General features: G+C 40.4%; 1 protein-coding gene across 1 annotated transcript in view; it reads left to right on the forward strand.

Moving 5' to 3' along the window:
* LOC149467710 (uncharacterized) overlaps positions 1-20,135 on the forward strand; it is a 249,499-nt gene that overhangs the window by 117,412 nt on the left and 111,952 nt on the right. Inside the window, exon 16 of the mRNA XM_089671215.1 lies at positions 1,904-1,915. Within this exon, the coding sequence (XP_089527341.1) occupies positions 1,904-1,915 (12 nt within the window). The remainder of the gene's footprint in view (positions 1-1,903; positions 1,916-20,135) is intronic.

Raw genomic sequence — 20,135 nt, forward strand, 5'->3', positions numbered from 1 at the left:
GTACACGAGCAGCTCCTAAACTCAAGTTTAGGCGCTTTTGGCATTTTTTTTTTGCCAGAGCTCCTAAACGCAACTCCATAAAAGCTTATGTGTCCATGTACACAGGCTTTTATCAGAGTTTAGGAGGTGCCGCGTTTATGTGAAGTTAAACCTCCCTCTCCTGAACGCGGAAGAATCGTGTTCAGGATAGGAACGTTTTGGCTGCTGACCGCGGGAAAACGCAAAGCACGGTAAAAATGCCATACCACGGCTGCCACATTTTGCGTTTTCCCATGGCCAGCAGTCAGGGTAGGCTCGTGTACATGAAGCCTAACATTACTGTTATCACCAAGCTTTCTTCAAGGAAATCCCTGAGAAGGCACTGAACACATAGTATGTGTACTCCATATTTCTGTTACTGGGTTCAGTCACCTTTAATTCCTAGGCATTCATATTTTCAAAAAACGAATGAAATGAGGATAAACAATACAATATTTGGAAATGGTGATTTTTCATTGCCTAGGACTAAGAGCAGGTATTCATAATAGTAGAGATGTTGTCCAAACAATTCAAGTTGCAGTGAGTGTAAAGCAAAGGGGATTTCCAAATTAACCACTTGTCCTCTGAAAAGCTTTACCCCCTTCATGACCAGGGCATTTTTTTTATAGCAATGTGCTACTTTAGTTGACAATTGCTGGCATGCAATACTGTACCTAAATGAAATTCCTAACATTTTTTTCACACAAACAGAGCTTTCTTTTGGTGTTCTTTAATTACCACTAGGTTTTTTATTTTTTTGCTATGTAAATGAAAAAATATTGACATTTGTGAAAATAAATGTTTTTCTTACTTTCAAATAATCCTTCATAAATTTAGGCCAAAATTTAGTCTGTTACATTTCTTTGGTAAAAATAACCCAAATCAGTGTATATTACTTGTATTATATATATATACAGTTGCAAGAAAAAGTATGTGAACCCCTTGGGATTACGTGGAGTTTTGCATGAATTGGGCAAAAAATGTGCTCTGAACGTCATCTAAGTCACAACAATAGAAGAACACAGTCTGCTGAACATAATACTACACAAACATTAGATGTTGCCATGGTTTAATTGCACATAACATGTAAACATTCATAGTGCAGGGAGGAAAAAGTATGTGAACCTTTGGACTTAATAACTGGTTGACCCTCCTTTGGCAGCAATAACTTCAACCAAACGTTTCCTGTAGTTGCAGATCAGACCTGCACAACGATCTGGAGTAATTTTGGACCACTCCTCTTCACAAAACTGTTTCACTGTAGCAATATTCTTGGGATGTCTGGTGTGAATCGCTCTCTTAAGGTCATGCCACAGCATTTCAGTCGGATTGAGTTCAGGACTCTGACTGGGCCACTCCAGAAGGTCTATTCTGTGCTGTTGCAGCCATTTTTTTGTTGAATTACTTGTATGCTTTGGGTCATTGTCCTGTTGCATCACCCATCCTCTGCGGAGCTTCAGTTGGCGGACAGATGGTCATACGTTTTCCTGCAAAATGTCTTGATAAACTCTGGAATTCATTTTCCCATCAATGACAACAATCCGTCCAGGCCCTGAGGCAGCAAAGCAGCCCCAAACCATGATGCTCCCTCCGCCATGTTTTACAGTGGGGATGAGGTTTTGATGTTGGTGTGCTGTGCCTTTTTTTCTCCACACATAGTGTTGTGCGTTCTTCCAAACAACTCAATCTTGGTTTCATCTGTCCACAGTATATTTTGCCAGTAGTGCTGTGGAACATCCAGGTGCTCTTTTGCAAACTTCAAACGTGCTGCAATATTCTTTTTGGACAGCAATGGCTTCCTCCGTGGTGTCCTCCCATGTACTCCATTCTTGTTTAATGTTTTCTTTATTGTAGATGTGTCAACAAAAATGTTAGCATGTGCCAGAGATTTCTGTAGGTCTTTAGCTGACACTCTGGGATTCTTCTTTACCTCATGCAGCATTCTGCGCTGTGCTCTTGCAGTCATTTTTACAGGACGACCACTCCTAGGGAGAGTAGCAACAGTGTTAAACTTTCTCCATTTGTAGACTTTACCATGGACACATGAACATCAAGGCTTTTGGAGATACTTTTGTAACCCTTTCCAGCTTCATGCAAGTCAACAATTCTTGATCGTAGGTCTTCTGAGAGCTCTTTTATGCAAGGCATGGTTCACATCAGACAGTGCTTCTTGAAACCAGTAAACCCAAAACAGGAGTGTGTTTTTTAAGGGCAGGACAGCTGTCAGCAACACATCCAATATCATCACACTGATTGGAGTCAGGTTTGGCTCACTCCTGGCTCCAATTAGCTCTGGGAGAAGTCATTAAGCTAGGGCCTCACATACTTTTTCCTCCCTGCACTGTGAATGTTTACATGTTATGTGCAATTAAACCATGGCAACATCTAATGTTTGTGTAATATTATGTTCAGCAGACTGTGTTCTTCTATTGTTGTGACTTAGATGACTTTCAGAGCACATTTTATGCCCAATTCATACAAAACTCCACTTAATCCCAAGGGGCTCACATACTTTTTCTTGCAACTGTATATATATATATATATATATATACATATGTGTGTGTGTGTGTGTGTGTATGTAGTACCCTCCAGGTTTAGCATCCTGAGGGTTAGACAGGATCTGATTAGCAGGTGTGATAGCCAAAGAGATCAAATAGTGGCCAGGGCTGACAGGCTCCGCAGGCCAGCCCCTCTGGAATTTTCCCCTGCTCTGAGGCATTTGGAGGCAGAAGATGTATCTGAGGAGTGGCTGGCTGCTTTCTTGAAGGGTCCTAGCCAATCCCCAACAAGAGGTTGGCAAGGGGCTGGACACCCTTAAAAAGTGTTGGCGCCTGCTCAGTGGCAGAAGTGGGGAGTGTGAGGTGTGTGGATGAGTCGGGTGGAAGGAGAAAGGAAATTGTAAGGCTGAGAGCATGAGGCTGCCAGGAGGCCTAATGGGATGAACCTGCCTGCAAACCTGCAATTGGAGAGGCTGAAAACTTGAAACTAACTGGCCCCCTGAGCAAGAATCACCTGTATGGCAGGGAAGGAGTGGCCCAGCTGATAGGCTTGGTAGCAGCAGCCAACTCACAGGTGGTACAGGAGATGATCTGAGTGAGTACACCTGCATCCCCTGGGTGGATAGGAGGAGGAGCTCTCTGGTGGGAAACCAGATTAGCCCCTACAAGTGACTGTTCATCTAAAAAGGGACAGGAGCTGGATCACTTGCTCAGGAACAAACCTCCAGTTTGCTAGGTGAAGAGGAAAATTTTAATCTAGGGTCTGGGGTGGTACGCTAAGGAGACGTTGGCTCGCTCTCCAACAGATACTGTGCTACAATTGAGAAGCTTGTAGATAGTTCCAGGAAATTTGTCCTCAGTTGTCGGTTCCCTTGGGCATTCTATACAAATCTACCCTAGCCTAGTTCTAAATCCCCTCAATAACAAAACAAAAGCTCAAGGACTGATTTCTGACTTTGAATGCAATCTTGTGTGGAGAATGCATATTGCTGGGCTGCATAGGACTATAGGGGGACCCAAATCAACAGCAACCCCCAAGGGGTTAGTGCTACATATGTCTGATAATTGATCAGTCCTGATGTACTGACGGCCTATCTCATTTCATGAGGCCCTAAAATTCCAGGACAGTACAAATACCCCCCAAATGACCCCTTTTTAGAACGCAGCCATTCCAAGGTATTTAGTAGAGGTATAGTGAGTTTTTTTAAGTTGTAATTGATTTATACAATTTTTGGGAAAATTAAAAAATTAAATAAAGTGTTTTTTGTGTATTTTTGTTTTTTTTCTAACAAACTGTCACCAGTGCAGTACAACATCATCATATGATTGGTGCAGTGGTGATCAGGAATGCTGACTGTTGACAGTATGTAAATAATAATAATAATATTTTATTCCTTTTTTTTCCTTTCAGCGTGACAGCTCGAGAGGAGAGAAATGCCGATAACCGGCATTTCCGTGTTTACATGTGATCAGCTGTGATTGGACACAGCCGGTCACATGAACGAGCCGACATCTTCGGCTCTGTCCGTGATCGGTGATCCACTGTGTCCGAGGGACACAGCGCACCGCCGATCGCCACGCTGCGTGCTCCCTGAGCCGCGCATGCGTGGTGAGAATGGGAGGACGTCATATGACGTCCTCTCAGAACGAGAGAACCACCTTCCGCCCGTCATTGGACTATATGGCGAGCGGGAGGTGGTTAAATGATCTTTAGGCACTTACTCTAAAAATAGAGACTTTGGGGTCTATTTATAAATGTCACACAAAATTCCCATAACTTTTACATATTATTTACCCATTATTTTTTAATTGGAGTCAATTGTATTTTCTACAAACATCAAATCATGAGTACTGGTTCACTTTTTCTCACTTTACACTGTAAAAAAATAATCAACTAGGTGTATATTCTATACGGAAGCAAAACGTCACAATATAAAGTACTGAAGATGTAAATTTTGCATATGTATCTTTTCTTTTTATAGATGTTTGAAAGAAGAAAAGGGAGATGTAGCTTTTCTCAAAAGCACAGCTTTGTCAGGTAATTTAACAGCTTGTTAGGATTTCCTGCATAGTTACATAGTTGTATAGTTTATAAGGTTGAAACAAGACACAAGTTCATCCAGGTCAGTGTCTGTGTGCGTGTGCGTGTGCGCTTGTGTATGTATATGTGTGTATACATTATAAATATACAGTACTGTGCAAAAGTTTTAGGAAGATGTAAATTAAGAATTTCAGAAATCGAAGTGTTAAAGTGGAGTTCCACTCAAAAGCAGAAGCTCTGCTTATTTGTCTCCTCCTCCCTTCCACTGCCATATTTGGCACCTTTTGGGGGGGAGGGAGGAGTGGGTACCTGGTTTTGACAAGTACCTGCTCCCACTTCTGGCTCAGTTCACCACGGCAAAGTGAGCCAAAAGTGTGGCCCCCTCCTTGCTCCCACAGACTCCTGTGAACTTTTACAGGTCCCAGAACACTGCCAGACAAATCAGGAGGCATGGTGCAGCATGACTTGCGCATGCGCAGTGGGCACTAGGCTGCGAAGTCGCAAGCTGTCACAGTCTGGTGACCACAGTTGAGAGGCCGATGCCATAGAGGACAGAAGGAGAGAAGGGACTGCACAAGTGAGTACATTGCTGGACCCCGGGACAGGTACAGTTCTGTTCAAAATAATAGCAGTCAGACATCACTAACCTGATCAATCACTGTTTTTGGTAGAAATGATATTTCTACATGGCAAATAATTTACTAGCAGGTGTAGTAGAGTAATAGAAATCCAACAGACCCAACAGTCATGGTATGCATGCTGCTGATTCTGTGTAATTGAATCACTAATTGAAAGGGGCATGTTCAAAATAATAGCAGTGTGGAGTTCTATTAGTGAGGTCAGTCATTGACAGGTGGCAATTATTGCCCTTATTTAAGGAAGGAAGGCAGCAAATGTTGTAAATGCTGGTTACAGTGCATTTCTCTCTGAAATTCTGAGGTAAATGGGTCGTTCCAGACATTGTTCAGAAGAACAGCGTACCTTGATTAAAAAGTTGATTGAAGAGGGGAAAACATATAAAGAAGTGCAGAAAATGATAGGCTGCTCAGCTAAAATGATCGCAAATGCTTTAAAATGGCAACCAAAACCTGGAAGACGTGGAAGAAAGCGAAAAACTACCATTCGAATGGATAGAAGAATAGCCAAAATGGCAAGGTGAGAGCCAACAATCAGCTCCAGGAAGATCAAAGAAGGTGTAAAGTTACCTGTGAGTACTGTTACAATTAGAAGACACGTATGTGAAGCCAAGCTATCTGCAAGAAGCCCCCGCAAAGTCCCACTGTTGAAAAAAAACGACATGTGCTGAAGAGGTTACAATTTGCCAAAGAGCACATTGACTGGCATAAAGAGAAATGGCGCAATATTTTATGGACTGATGAAAGTAAGATTGTTCTTTTTGGGTCTAGTGGCCAGAGACAGTTTGTCAGACGACCCCCAAACACTGAATTCAAGCCACAGTACACTGTGAAGACAGTGAAGCATGGTTGTTCAAGCATCATGATATGGGGATGTTTCTCATACTACGGTGTTGGGCCTATTTATCGCATACCAGGGTCATGCTGCCTTATGCTGAAGAGGAAATGCCCTTGAAATGGGTGTACCAACAAGACAACGACCCCAAACACACCAGTAAATGTGCAACATCTTGGTTCCAGACCAACAAGATTGACGTTAGGGAGTGGCCAGCCCAATCCCCGGATCTTAATCCAATAGAAAACTTGTCTGGTGACATCAAAAATGCAGTTTCTGAGACAAAACCAAGAAATAGAGAAGAACTGTGGAATGTAGTCCAATCATCCTGGGCTGGAATACCTGTTCACAGGTGCCAGAAGTTGGTTGACTCCATGCAACACAGATGTACAGCAGTTCTCAGAAACAGTGCTTATACAACTAAATATTAAGTGATTCAAAGGAAAGCAAAATCTTCAAACATTTTTCAATTTATATAGTGAATGTTTGAGTTTGTAAAGAAGAATACAAACACTGCTATTTTTTTGAACAGTCTAACATTCACTTTTCTTCAATTTTTTTAGAGGAACAACACAAATTTGATATATTTTTCTTCATTATATGATTTGGAATAGAATGTGTAGGGTTCCCAATGCATTTGTGTGTATGGAAATAAAAGCTATTAGAAGGATTTTGAGCTTTATTCGCTTTTTGCAACACTCTGCTATTATTTTGAACACAACTGTAAGTGTGTGTTTATTAAAAGTCAGCAGCTACAGTTTTTGTAGCTGCTGACTTTTAATAAATACAGAAATGGCGGAACGGCGTTCATTTTTATTGATTAACAAAATGGAAAGTAAATGAACAGAAGAGAAATCCAAATCAAATCAATATTTGGTGTGCCCACCCTTTTGCCTACAAAACAGCATCAATTCTTCTAGGTACATTTGCACACAGGTTTTAAAACATCTTGGATAACTAACCACAGATCGTCTGTGGATATAGACTGCCTCAAATCCTGTCTCTTTATGTAATCCCAGATAGATTTGATGATGTTGAGATCAGAGCTCTGTGGGAGCCAGACCATCACTTCTAAGACTCCTTTTTCTTTACACTGAATATAGTTCTTTGTGACATTGTCTGTATGTTTGGGGTCATTGTCATGTTGCAGAATACATTTGGGGCCAATCACGTCTCCCTGATGGTACTGCATGTTGGATTAATATTTGCCTGTATTTCTCAGCATTGAGGACACCAATGATCCCAATCAAATCTCCAGCTCCATTTCCAGAAATGGAGCTCCACACTTGCAAGGAATCTCCACCATGCTTCACTGGTGCCTACAGACACTCACTGGACAGCTCTCCAGCCCTTTGCAAAATAAACTGCTCTTTGCTACAGCCAAATATTTAAAATTTTGATTCCTCAATCCAAAGCACCTCCTGCTATTTTTTGCACCCCAGTTCCTGCGTTTTCATGCATAGTTGTATCACTTAGCCTTGTTTCTACATCAGAGGTATGGCTATTTGGTAGAAATTCTTTCATGAAGACCTCTTCTGGCCATACATCTGCAGACAGTAAATGGGTATATCTGGGTCCCACTGGTTTCTGCCAGTTCTGTGCTGATGACATTCTTTATTGGCCCACCACTGTGTTTACGGTCCTCAACTTTGCCCATCGCTTTGTGCTTCTTCAAAAGAGCTTGAATAGCACATCTTGAAACATCACTCTGCTTTGAAATATTTGCCTGGGATAGACCTTGCTGATGCAGTATAACTATCTTGTGTCTTGTTGCTGTGTCCAGTTTTGCAATGGTGTATGACCTGTGACATGAAACTGTTTTCCACAACCTCACCTTGGTAGCAGAGTTTGGCTGTTCATCACCCAGTTTTCAGTCTCCTACACAGCTGTTTCTGTTTCAATTAATGACTGTGTTTCAACCTGCATATGGAGTTGATGACCATTAGCATCTGCTAATCATACACCTGGCTGCAATCTTGCAAAATCCCTGACTTTGTGCAAGTGTAAGAATTGACGCTGGTTTGAAACCAAAGAATTGTCACAGCAAATATTGATTTAGTTAAAATTTTTCTTCTGTTCGCTCACTTTGTATTTTGTAAAATCGATAAATATAAACAATTAAAATATGTATTTTTGAAAACTTTCTTACTTTACAGAATTTCTTTACAGTAATATATATTTCATCCCCAATGTGGCCCTTCCATTGACTTCTCTGTCAAAATCAACGGCTCAACCATCAACCCGTCTCCAGATGCCAGGGTGCTAGGTGTAATCCTGAATCCTGGACTCTGAACTATCCTTTTGGCCATACATCCAATCACTGTCCAAAGCTTGCCGCCTCATCCTCCGCAACATCTCCAAGATACACCCCTTCCTAACCAATGACACCACAAAGCTTCTACCTCACTCCCTGGTCATCTCCCACCTTGACTACTGCAGGTCCCTTCTCACTGGCTTGCCTCTCCATATGCTATCCCTCCTCACCCAATGAATAAAATTCAAGATACTTACAACAATTTATAAAGCCATCCACAACTCAGCTCCTAGTTACATCACTAACCTGGTCTCAAAATACCAACCAAATCGTTCTCTTTGTTCCACCCAAGACCTCCTGCTCTCTAGCTCCGTTGTCATATCCTCCCATGCTCACCTCCAGGATTTCTCCAGAGCCGCTCCCATCCTCTGGAACTCCTTTCCCCAATGTGTCCAGCTGTCTCCATCTGTCCACTTTTAGACGATCCCTGAAAACTTATCTCTACAGAGAGGCCTATTCCATCCCCGCCTAACAACTGTACATGTATTTTGTCCATCAGCCCATCCCCCACAGTTATTACCTTTTGTATCTCTCGACCCTCCGTCTTAGATTGTACAGTCTAACGAGCAGGGCCCTCTGAATCTTCCTGTATTAATTTGTATTGTAATTGTGCTGCCTGCCCTTATTTTGTAAAGCGCTGCGTAAACTGTTGGCGCTATATAAATCCTGTATCATAATAATAATAACATATAAAAAATGTTTTATTCTTTAACAACTTCCTGAGGAAGACATTTAAAAATTCTTTGAAGTTGTCGACAGTGACAGCTAGTATCACCTCCTGGGGGAGGGCGTTCCACATTTCAATTGCCCTAACAGTTAAGACCCATTTCCACAATATAAAGTTAGACCTCCTTTTTGCTAACCTTTGATGTATATTGTACTCATATCCCCTCTAAATCTCCTCTTCTCCAGACTGCATAACTGTAATCTCTTTATTGATTTTGTTGCCAATTTTCCCAGAGAAGCCCCTCCTTACGTGTATTTGGCATATGTATTTTTGCCACCCAAATGCATAACTTTACATTTGTCAATATTGAACTTCACCTGCCTGTGGGGAGGTGCAGTGTGGTGCTGCTGCTGTAAAGACACAGTCCGGTTACAGAAAACTCAAACCTTGTAATGTAAAGAATGCCAACTAGGCATTGGTTAAAGATGCACCATCAGCATCTGTCTTCAGAGGGTGGAATGCAGCCTGGCTGATCCAGTCCCAAAGGGGAGGCTATAGCACAGTATTGCAAGTGTTTAACCTATCCCTGCTCGTCAGGAACATTTCCGTGCCGCTATCACTTCCCCTGAGAGGCGTGTGCTCTTTCCCTACTTTAGCCACTTCGCAAAATGTGTGCCAAAACCCAGAGACAGGGACTTATAAAGATTCTGCTGACCCAAGATTGCCGCCATGGGTCACCTGGATGTAGCGTAGCCAACCGGAACACTGCCTTAAATGCCCAGGAAACAATAGAGAAACCATGTATCTCCTGACTTTCTCTCCAGTTGAGTGCCACCTGCAGTGGAGACATGAGACCGCACCTGCCTACATGCCATGTAGCTGCCCAACCTTTTTTTTATCAAGGTCTTCCTGTAATGATGCTACATTAGATTTATTTCCCAGCATAATTTGGTATCATCAGCAAACACTGAAATTGAGCTCTTGATTCCAACCTCTTTATCATTAATAAACAAATTGAATAGCATTGGCCCCAAGACAGAACCCTGAGACATACCTCTCATAACTTTAGACCATTCAGAGAAAGTCATTTAACATTTCTCTAGACCCATTCATGTAACCAGTTTCCTATCAATGTACATACAATTTCATAAACTCTAACAGATCTTATTTTATAGATAAATGTTTATGAGGTACAAAATCAAATACTTTATCAAAATCTAAACTACATATGTCCACTGGACTTCCACCATACAATTTCTCACTTACTGTATATCCTCATAGAATGATAACAGGTTGGTCTGACAAGAACAACTTTTCATAAATCCATGTTGGTAATCACTTATGCCACCTTTATTACAGAAAAATGTATGTGTCAGGTCCCTTTCCATCCCCTAAAATGCCTTACATACTATTGATGTTAGGCCAACTGGTATGTAGTTTCCTGGTATGCATCTCAGTCCTTTCTTGCACATTGGTACCTTATTTGTTGTAACCCAATAAGTTAGTACCATTCCAATCACTAACACATCTTTAAAAATTAGATATAGGAGCATGGCTATAATCGAGCTAATTTCCTTAAAGGCCTTGTTCACACGGGAATACTTAAATTGGAACTTTACCCAAAACAACTTAATAAAAAGTGTTATTTAGTAAGAAACATACAGTGCACATTATTAATTATGCTATCAAAATTAGCGTATCTGTAAATCGCCTCCAGCATTGTTCCCGTGTCTTCTTGTTGGAGGCTGCCATTTTGTTGCAGCCCAGAGCCCCTGAGTAGCATTAAATCTTTAGGCTGTCAGCAGATCAGCCTCTACAAATTCGGCACAATGTCTAAAAATAGAGAGCAACTAAGCATGTGCAAAGCAGGGTATGACAGTGCATCACTGGATTTTAAACAGTATAGTTACTTATTTTTAATGTTTTACATAACGTTTTTTGCTATACATGAAATAGGGGCCAGCCTGCAGTGATCTATGAGGATTTATTTTTCTGACTAAAGTTCCATTTCAAGTGTATACCTGTGTGAGGGCCATGTTTGCCTGAAAGTGGATGCACAGGTGTTCCATGCATTTGCATGCAGGAAGTCCCAGCTGCTGCTCTCAATTTGACATCCGTGTGGGTGCATGTCCCATGTGAATTCGGGGACATGCACCCAAAGCTGCACGGATGTCAAACTGAGAGCAGTAGCTGTGTCCATGCAACCACTGCATCCCAATTAAAATGAATGATACTGACTGCACACAGAGATATGGGGTCCCAATGGTAAAACATCAACAGTAAAATTGTCAAGACTATTGAACCCATCTTTTTAATCTGTAAAAACGTGAGAAAAACATAATTTAATGTATCAGTCCTTTCCCTGTGATTTGTGACCAGCTTCCTGTGTTCATTTGTTATGGGGACTAATTCTTCCATAACCTTTTACCAATTGTATATTTGAAAGCAATATTGGTTTTGTTTCACATGCTGTAGCAATGTGTTTCTGTATTCTATTTTAGTTGTCTTGATTGTTCTCTTTCATATCAAGTTGTATTCCTTGTAAATCTGGAATGCCAAGGGTGTCACTTCTACTTTTCCTGTTTCCTACATTTGTCTGAATCCTGTATTTTTATCTGCCAGGCTCTTTAAAGTCCAGCTTCACCCCTATAAAAAAAAAAAAAAACACTGTCTATCTGATCTTCTACCTGCCTTAAATAGCATGCAAAAGATCTCAGACCTCAGATGCTTCCCCTCTACGCTTCATACAAAAAAAATGAAAATTCAATTCTGAATGATTCTATAAATAGAGTGTTTGTTCAGACAAAATATATAAATATATTTATGCAGAAAAGACAACAATGAGTGATATAGAGAATAGTGTTTAGTATGATGTATTTTATATGATTTATCACTGCTGTATCTGCAGATGAACATTCAGAGGAGTATGAGCTTCTGTGTTCAGACAACACTAGGAAGTCTATTAACAAGTACAAGGAGTGTAACTTAGGAAAAGTTCCAGCAGATGTGGTGGTGACCAGAAAAAGCGGTGACAAAACTGATGACATCAATAAATTTCTCATGGAGGCTCAGGTAGGAGCATGGTTCCTATACTGATAAACCAATGTAAGTACTCAACAGAGATGGAATCTAGATGGAATGTTGAGATGGAATCTTTAAGTTTATGTTTGCCAAAGTTCAAATTACACTGTTCAACAGGTAAAAAGTTTTGGGCATAAAATTAGCTAATCTTACATAATTTTGGGGTGCTGAAAACGAAAATGACCCTAAAAAATGTTGATTGGCTCTAGTTTCCATGATATATTCACCCATCTAATGACGTAAACCATTCAAAATTATGATGCAACTTCAGCTGCATATTGCACAATTGATACTGGTGACCAATAGAAAATTGCATGTATACTGAGATGATGCAATATTCGCCTTTAATTGCATCACTTCGCTGCATAAAAGCTGCAGTATCTGTAGCTGATTGTAGTTCGACAGCGTCTTTACCTTTCGTTTTATGCTTATATAGGCTACTCAGTAATGCCTCGAACTTGTGTGAATAAAGCAGATAATTTCTGCTATATCTGCGGTGAAATAACTTTTATCTCACAAAAAAGGAGGATAACAGGAATGATTAAGAAAGCCTACAACTTGTATTTTGGCTGCAAGATAGGAGACCAGGACAAGAGCTGGGCACCACATATATGCTGCAATTCTTGTGGGACGGCACTGGAGCAATGGTTGAATGGAAAAAAGGCATCTATGCCTTTCGCTGTGCCAATGATTTGGAGAGAGCCAACAGATCATGTTAGTAATTGTTACTTTTGTATGGTGCCTCCAATTGTAAAAGGGCTAAATAAGAAGAAAAAGTTATCTGTGCACTATCCAAATATTCCATCGGCAATACGTCCAGTTCCTCATGGAGAGGGGCTACCAATTCCTAAAGCACCAGAATCCTTTGTGGTTGAGTCAAGTGAGGAAGAACCTGAAGCGTGTAGTCACGTGCAGTTGTAAGAGATAGCCCTTTCCTCGAATACAAGAGGAAAGCCAAGAGAAGCAAAACCGACACAAACTGAAGACAAAACTAGTGAGAATCCTAAGTATTAAAATGATTCAACTTAGCTTATGGCTATAATTTTTCTTGGTAATCCTATGCAATATATTATGCCATTTAGGCTTTGTTATGTAGTCAATATCACTTGCTTTATATTTGTGGAAAGACATCTATCTATATAATTATTGTGCATTATGTAGTCATTACGCCTATAGTAGAAAACTTTCCGTTTACAGAAAAACTAGAGCCAATTGACAAATTTCATTGTTATATTTGAACTCAGAATGTGAAATTCATTAAGAAATGGATCCTTTTGTTTCCAAAACTGGCAAAAAATAAAAATTTGTTGAACAGTGTTATTGGCATAGAGTTTTTCTTCATCAACATGTAGTAGTTTAGGAAACATCCATTTCTTTGTTTCTCCAGACTGGGCAACCCTCAGAATAACTGTGAAACAGAGAGCACGCTGGCATAGTGTAATATCCTAAAACTATTTAATTGGTTAAAATAAATATATTGTACTTACAAAGTGATAAAAGGACTTGCTCCTTTAATTTTCATAAGGAACATCTCATCAGCCAAGGACTGCACTCATCAGTCAATTAGTCCTTGGTCTTCAAATGAATTGTATATGTGTAATCTAGCCCATGTGAAAAATTCTTTGCAAACAAAAAACTGCACAAAGTGCAAGTTACATTTACAAAGTGTATACATTTCAGTACAGATGCACTCACAAGTATCGGAATACAAGATAACCACACAAATATGAACACAAAAGAGTAAAGATTCCAGTTCATGCAGATTAATATAGGCTGAGTGAAAGAATCATGTGAGAATCATGTGAAATTACCAGTGTAAACAAAAAAAATTTGTAAAAGATGAAAAAGTCCATAACTCAGCCCAAACATGACCATAAAAGTGCAAATTTTATTCTGTGCATATTCTTTTTCGTTCTCCTCCACTAAATATAAATGCCAACTGTTTACCAGATTGATAGAGCCCCACATTATAATAGGTCTAAATGCCCTTTCAAAATGGCCAATAAAACTCTGGAATGGTTAGCAAGTGTCAATCTGCCACAATGATCTCAACCAAGGTAATTGTAATGTTTAAAGCATGAAAAAACAAGTAGAAGAACCCCATAGTGTAAAACTGTAAATCCACTGTTTATTGTGCAAAACAAAAGTACTGTAACAGTCAGGAGTCAGCCTCAGAGGCCATTAGCTATAGCAGTAGGGAGGCTCCTACTGCCCAACTGGGTAAGTGTAGCAGCAGGTCACACTGGTGACATGAGCTCACCTGAGATGTGGAGTTTAAGCACTACAGTAACCATTGTTCTCCTGATGGAGGAGATGAGTTTTGCTGCATGTTAGTACCAGGTCACAGTCCTCAGGATCTCCCCACCAGGAAACTAGCAAGCTCCAGTAGCAGATATAGTAGGTAGGGAGGGATCCAGCAGAAGCAATGTCAGTAAGCAACCAAAGGTCGGTAACAAGTGGTCGCAGTGTGGTATTCAGCAGACACATAGTTATGGAACCAACCAAAGGTCAGTAATGAGTGGTAGTGGAGCTACAGAGGACAGTAGAAGTGACAAGAGCGAGCTATTGGCTGGAGAGAGCACAATAATCTGTCAAGCAGGAAGTACAAAGGCATGGCTTAACAAGGAAGTTCATGGGAGGAGCAAAGGGTTCAAGGTTCAGGCAAGATCATTTAAGGAATTCTGCAGGGAGCTGTCCAGCATTCCAGGTGGCACAGCAAGAAGAGTCATTTTCAGATACAGCAGAGTTCACAAGTTCAGACCTTGGTACTTACATTAGATTTACCAGCCCCTTGACTAGGTCTTCTTTGACAAAATGCATCAGATGGACCCCATAGTGCTGACATCACACCTGCTCAGTTGAGTGGAGCTTGTGTTTCCAGGCTTGTCTCTCTAAATGTACACTTTGTGGGTACTTTTCTTTTGCACAATGAATAGTGGATTTACAGTTTTACATCTGCACTTTGGGCTGAACAATAAACTTTTGTCATTCAGTAAATTTTTGTTAATTTGCATGAATTGGAATCTGTACTCTTAAAGGTACAACACAACATTTTTGGGTTCGTATGTATGTGGTTAATTTAGCCCATACCTTTTTTTTTCTTTCTTCAGTCTTTTATCCCTTAGGCCTCAATCACACAGGGCGTATGAATCCATGCCACGTGAGGACCATGTTTACTCATATGGGAATGCACAGGTTTTCCTTGGTGTGTTTGGGGCTGTGCACCCGCACAGATGTCACATTGGGAGCAGCGGCCGTGCCTGCACAGCCACTGAGTCCCAATTGACAGCAATGGGACTGCCTGCATAGAGATGCATGAAACACCTGTGCATCCCGTGTGGGTAAACACAGCCCTCACATGAGGTATGGATTAATACGCCCCATGTGAATGAGGCCTTAGTAATAGCAGCACTGATAGATTATTTTATTAGTGGTTAATACTTCTAGTGAAGTACTTGTGATATCATTCTGTTAAAATTACAAGGAACCAGGTTACCATGAATAATGACACAATTATTATATCTTCATCATACGCATTTCTGAATGAACTTTTTAACTTTTTCCCTTTGTTGATTATAGAAAAAGCAATGCAAATTGTTCAGTTCTGCACATGGGAAAGATTTGATGTTTGATGATTCTACCAAACAATTAGCTCTTCTCTCCAACTGAAGGCATGTGGTGCAAAGGTGAATTTATCTATTCAAAATTTGTTTACATACAGCATTTGCCCACGTTATAGAGGCCATGCCACCATTCATATAAGTTCCTGATTCCTAAAGATTGAAAGTCCTTGCTACAATCACAAAAACAGTCTTGGATGAGATTGCTTTGTAGCCAATAAACCTATCCAGTGCCAGGACAAGATGGTCCAGCACAAAATGATTTATTGTAATATTTTACTGGCTATATTTATACACAATATATTGTGGGGCAGGATTGTGACAGATGTATATGTGTCACAAAGGAATTTCACATACACGTGATGAGGCCCTACAGCATTTATAACTGATATGGAGAAAATGAACTTTGTTTTCTCAGAATCTTAATAAGTTCTAACCTTGTTCCTGGAGCCAGAGGCTTTGTAGAGTTTTGGATGGGTAAGCCTTCATTCCTAGAGCACATCATACCTGGTAGCTAGTCCTCATTATTAGTATCAGCTGTCCACGGACCTTTTTATACAGAAGGTGAGCTAACTGATGCTAAATCATCTCATGTTCTCTCTGCTGTGGAATCCTGCTGCTGGGTGCAAAGGCTGAGTGCTAACATAACACTTAAAATCTACAAGTGCTGCCATTTTGGTTTGGAACCCCCAATAGGGAGTAACCTGTTAGGATATGATCTGAGCCTGATTAGTAGCTCAGACAAGCAGATGTTTTGCTTCTTCTATGCTACAGACTTGAATACAAAGCCCTCCTGCATTAAAAACTGGGTTTTGCCTTGCTGAATAAAAGTGCATGAAAAACCTTAGACTAATCCTGGGTGTCCCTGTCTCATGCAAGGTTTACAGCTGCCATGTGACTAAACCTCTTAGAGCTCAGTATTCAATTGTGGGCAGCAAACTTTTGTTATACAAAATGGAAGCATTTGTAAAACAGATTATTTTGGCAAATGCTAACCAGCAACAGGCAAACTGTTATACCACTCAGCAGATGTTATAACAAACTGTAGTAGATACAGGCCTGGTTAGAGAGGCAGATGGTAGCGCAGGGCTGACTTTCACGCTTTATGCAAAGCAAGTTAAGGAAAATTTCCCTGGAGGATGATGCAGCCTCATGTCACATTCCTTGGCCCTCCCAGCAGAGTATGTTGTGTCTATAGAACAGTTTAATACAACCATAAAAGTTTTGCAAAAAAAAAGTGGTTGATAAAGATGGAAAAAGACTGGGACTTCCTGTTACTATACTTAATGTTTTTAATAAGGGAATTGCCACAGTCCTCCACAGGGTTTTCCCAGTTTGAACTTTTTTACAGCAGACATTTCCACGGTGTCACAGTGATCATAAGCAGAAAGGGGGTACAAAAGCAGGGCAGGGGGAACTTGGAAACATATTGCTCATATGCCCATAGACTGAGAACATATGCAGTAAACCCAAGAGGAGACAGCTTGAATTTATACCTGATCTGCTAAAATCAGAACCTTCAACCCAGGAGACTTTGGTGCTCTCTTTAGAGAGTAAATCCCAAAGTGGCGAGATCGGAAATAAAATCAGTGATGCTAAATACTAGATATATCATCCCAGTAAGAGAATGCCCCTCCAAATATAGCATGTTAACTTAATAAAATCCTGAAAGGATCATGAGGCTCTCTTTCAGCAGAAAGTGATCGTAAAAAGTATCACCAGTGAAACGTATACCAAAGGTCAGAATGCTGGAGATCCTTGGGTAGCTCTACTAATTTTTTTTTAATTCTTTTATTTAAAAGGTCATAAAAGTATTTACATACATAAATGAAAATAAAGTTTCCATCAATACAATATCAATCAAAATTTCACAACAAAAATACATATTTCAGAAAAATAACACACAATATCCCCCCCCCCCACCCACAAAACACACAAAAAACTCTTCCTCGATTCCTTTCCCTTTTTCTAGACAGACATTCATCCTGTGCTCTCCCTTCACCGCTGTCTGGGTAGCTCTACTAATGGTACAGATGTGCATAGTAACCAATCAGCTTCTAAATTCAGTTTGTTCAATTAAGCTTTGGCAATAAAACCTAGAAGTTGGTTACTATGCACAGCTGCACCAGATTCTGTTAGTAAAACTCCATCTGCTACTCAAATGAAAGGATTAGTTCACCTTTCAACAAAAAATAATAAATGCACTTTTTTTTTTGCAGGTAAAAAAATGTGCATTTAATATTTTTTGTTTTGGGAGCCTGTATCACTAGTGATATGCAGGACTCCTGCATACCTGTCAGTGTATCGGTGTGCTTATACCTCGTATGGGCAAGCAGATACACACTGAAAGGAAGAATCAATAAACTACCACAGCGCTCAACAGTGCCATGGTAGATAATTGAGAACATCAAGCTTACAGCTGGTGGGGGGAGATGATCTTATGATAGCTGTCAAAATGGGGAATTGGGGGGGGGCTTTGTGACATGTTACAGCCTGAATATGGGTGTACAATGTGACATGTTATGAAAGGTGAACTTACACCCCGGTCGCACTGGGTGCGACTTGGCATGCAAATCGCATGTCATTCGATTTGCAAATCATATGCCAAGTCACACCCTAATGTCCGCAATTACAGTCGTCAAATCAGTGCAGTTCCAACTTGGTTCTATACCAATTTCTAAAGTAGCACATGCACTACTTTTGATGTGATTTGCATAGACATCTTTGTCAGATGTCTTGCAAATCGCACCTGAAATCGGCATGTCTCTGACTTTGAAATCGTGCAACTTCACTGTAAATTGCACGATTTCAAAGTCGGGATTGATGTGACCAGGTTGTTATCCTTTAGGAGGTGAGAGAGTTCTTTCAAAAAGTCGAGAGGTGTTTTAAGAATTACCTGGCGTAATTTACCATTACATTGTGACTTAGCCTCATGTCAAAGTAAAGTGAAAACCTTATCAAGTACCTGAAACTTAGAGTAAAGCCATTGGAGAAGAGAATGAAAATGTTGGTCCTTGGGGCCATAGAGGAATCGAACACTTAATGGTCAAGTCCTATCATGCGTGTCTATAAGCATGATGGCAGCCTGAGGTTCTACAATAACTTCACAAAACTAAGTGAACTATCCAAATTTTATGCTCATCCCAGGCCAGGGATGGATGAGCTGATAGAAAGGTTGGGTTCTGTATGATACATTACAACCTATGTACTTACTAAGGATATTGACAAGTGCCTTTAGAAGCCAGGGCAATGGGAAAGACAGGTTTTGAGACCACAGATGGGATGTTCCAGTACATGGGTCTTCCTTTTGGCTTACATGGGCTCATTCCAAAGAATGATCAACTGAAATCTTAAGCCCAGAAAGCATATGCTATGGCAAATATGATGATGATGTTGTTTTAGTCTTGACTGGGATTCCAACCTACAGAAGATCCAGGCACTTCCAAATTCAACTCCTAAGGTTAGGTTAACCACCAATCCAGGCAGAAAGTAACCCTTGCAGAGAACAACTATTCATCAGTGGAAAAAGTGTCTGGTCCTAAAGTGAGCACTAAATTTATTTAGATACATTATTATAATTCCAATTGATACAAACCATTCTACACTATACTGGATGGCTCAGAGCAAAAAGAACAATGCAAGGGTCACAAGTCAGTTTCTGGTTCTGAAAGATTATAAATGTTATGAAGAACACAGGTCAGGGACCCAGCAGATAAATGATAATAAACTGTCTTGATTCCAGTATATGTTGGCAAAATATGCGCCTTCCTGCAGATCTTAGCAGAGGGGGAAGGGGAGGGGTAAGCAGGATTGTGGATCAGAAGGTATCTGAGTTTAGTTTGTAGCTTGGAAGAACAGGTGTTTTGTTTATGCTATGGAATTGCTGTACAGTCTCCTGCATTGAAACCGTTTTTGCTTGCTGCCTTGCTGAATAAAAGTACTCATTGTTTATAGTAATGTTGACTTCCAGATCTCAGTTCAACCTCCTTCAAATGAATTGCTCATCTACAGATGCAAGCTTCAGCCTTCATTTAAAGAACTTACTCGGTCACCTGACTTCTTTCTTGCTCCTTGCCTCATTTTCCTTGCAATGTATTTACCAGCCCAAAACAATAACCATATACTGTATATTATGTTATATTAACAGACTGGGTGCTTGTATCTAATGATGTGCTGATATAATCACTTACAGGAAAACAATAAACCAGCCACAGTGGAATGGAATAAGAGCACTGTGCAAGCTGAGCAATTACGTCTCCTGAAATCCGGTCACACCACCCTGGTCTTGGGTCTCCTCCAGCTCAAGCCCTTCAAGGAACCAGATGCCTATGTGCCTATGCATTTCTCTAACTGCTACTCCCAGGGTGGATACCTCTTCTGCCTACATTTCAGTCTGGTATTGATTCTATTAGTATATTTTTCAGTA

Source organism: Staurois parvus, unplaced genomic scaffold (genome assembly GCF_062004578.1).
Source record: "Staurois parvus isolate SC_StPar_1 unplaced genomic scaffold, SC_StPar_1.0 ptg000102l, whole genome shotgun sequence".
Lineage (NCBI taxonomy): Eukaryota > Metazoa > Chordata > Amphibia > Anura > Ranidae > Staurois > Staurois parvus.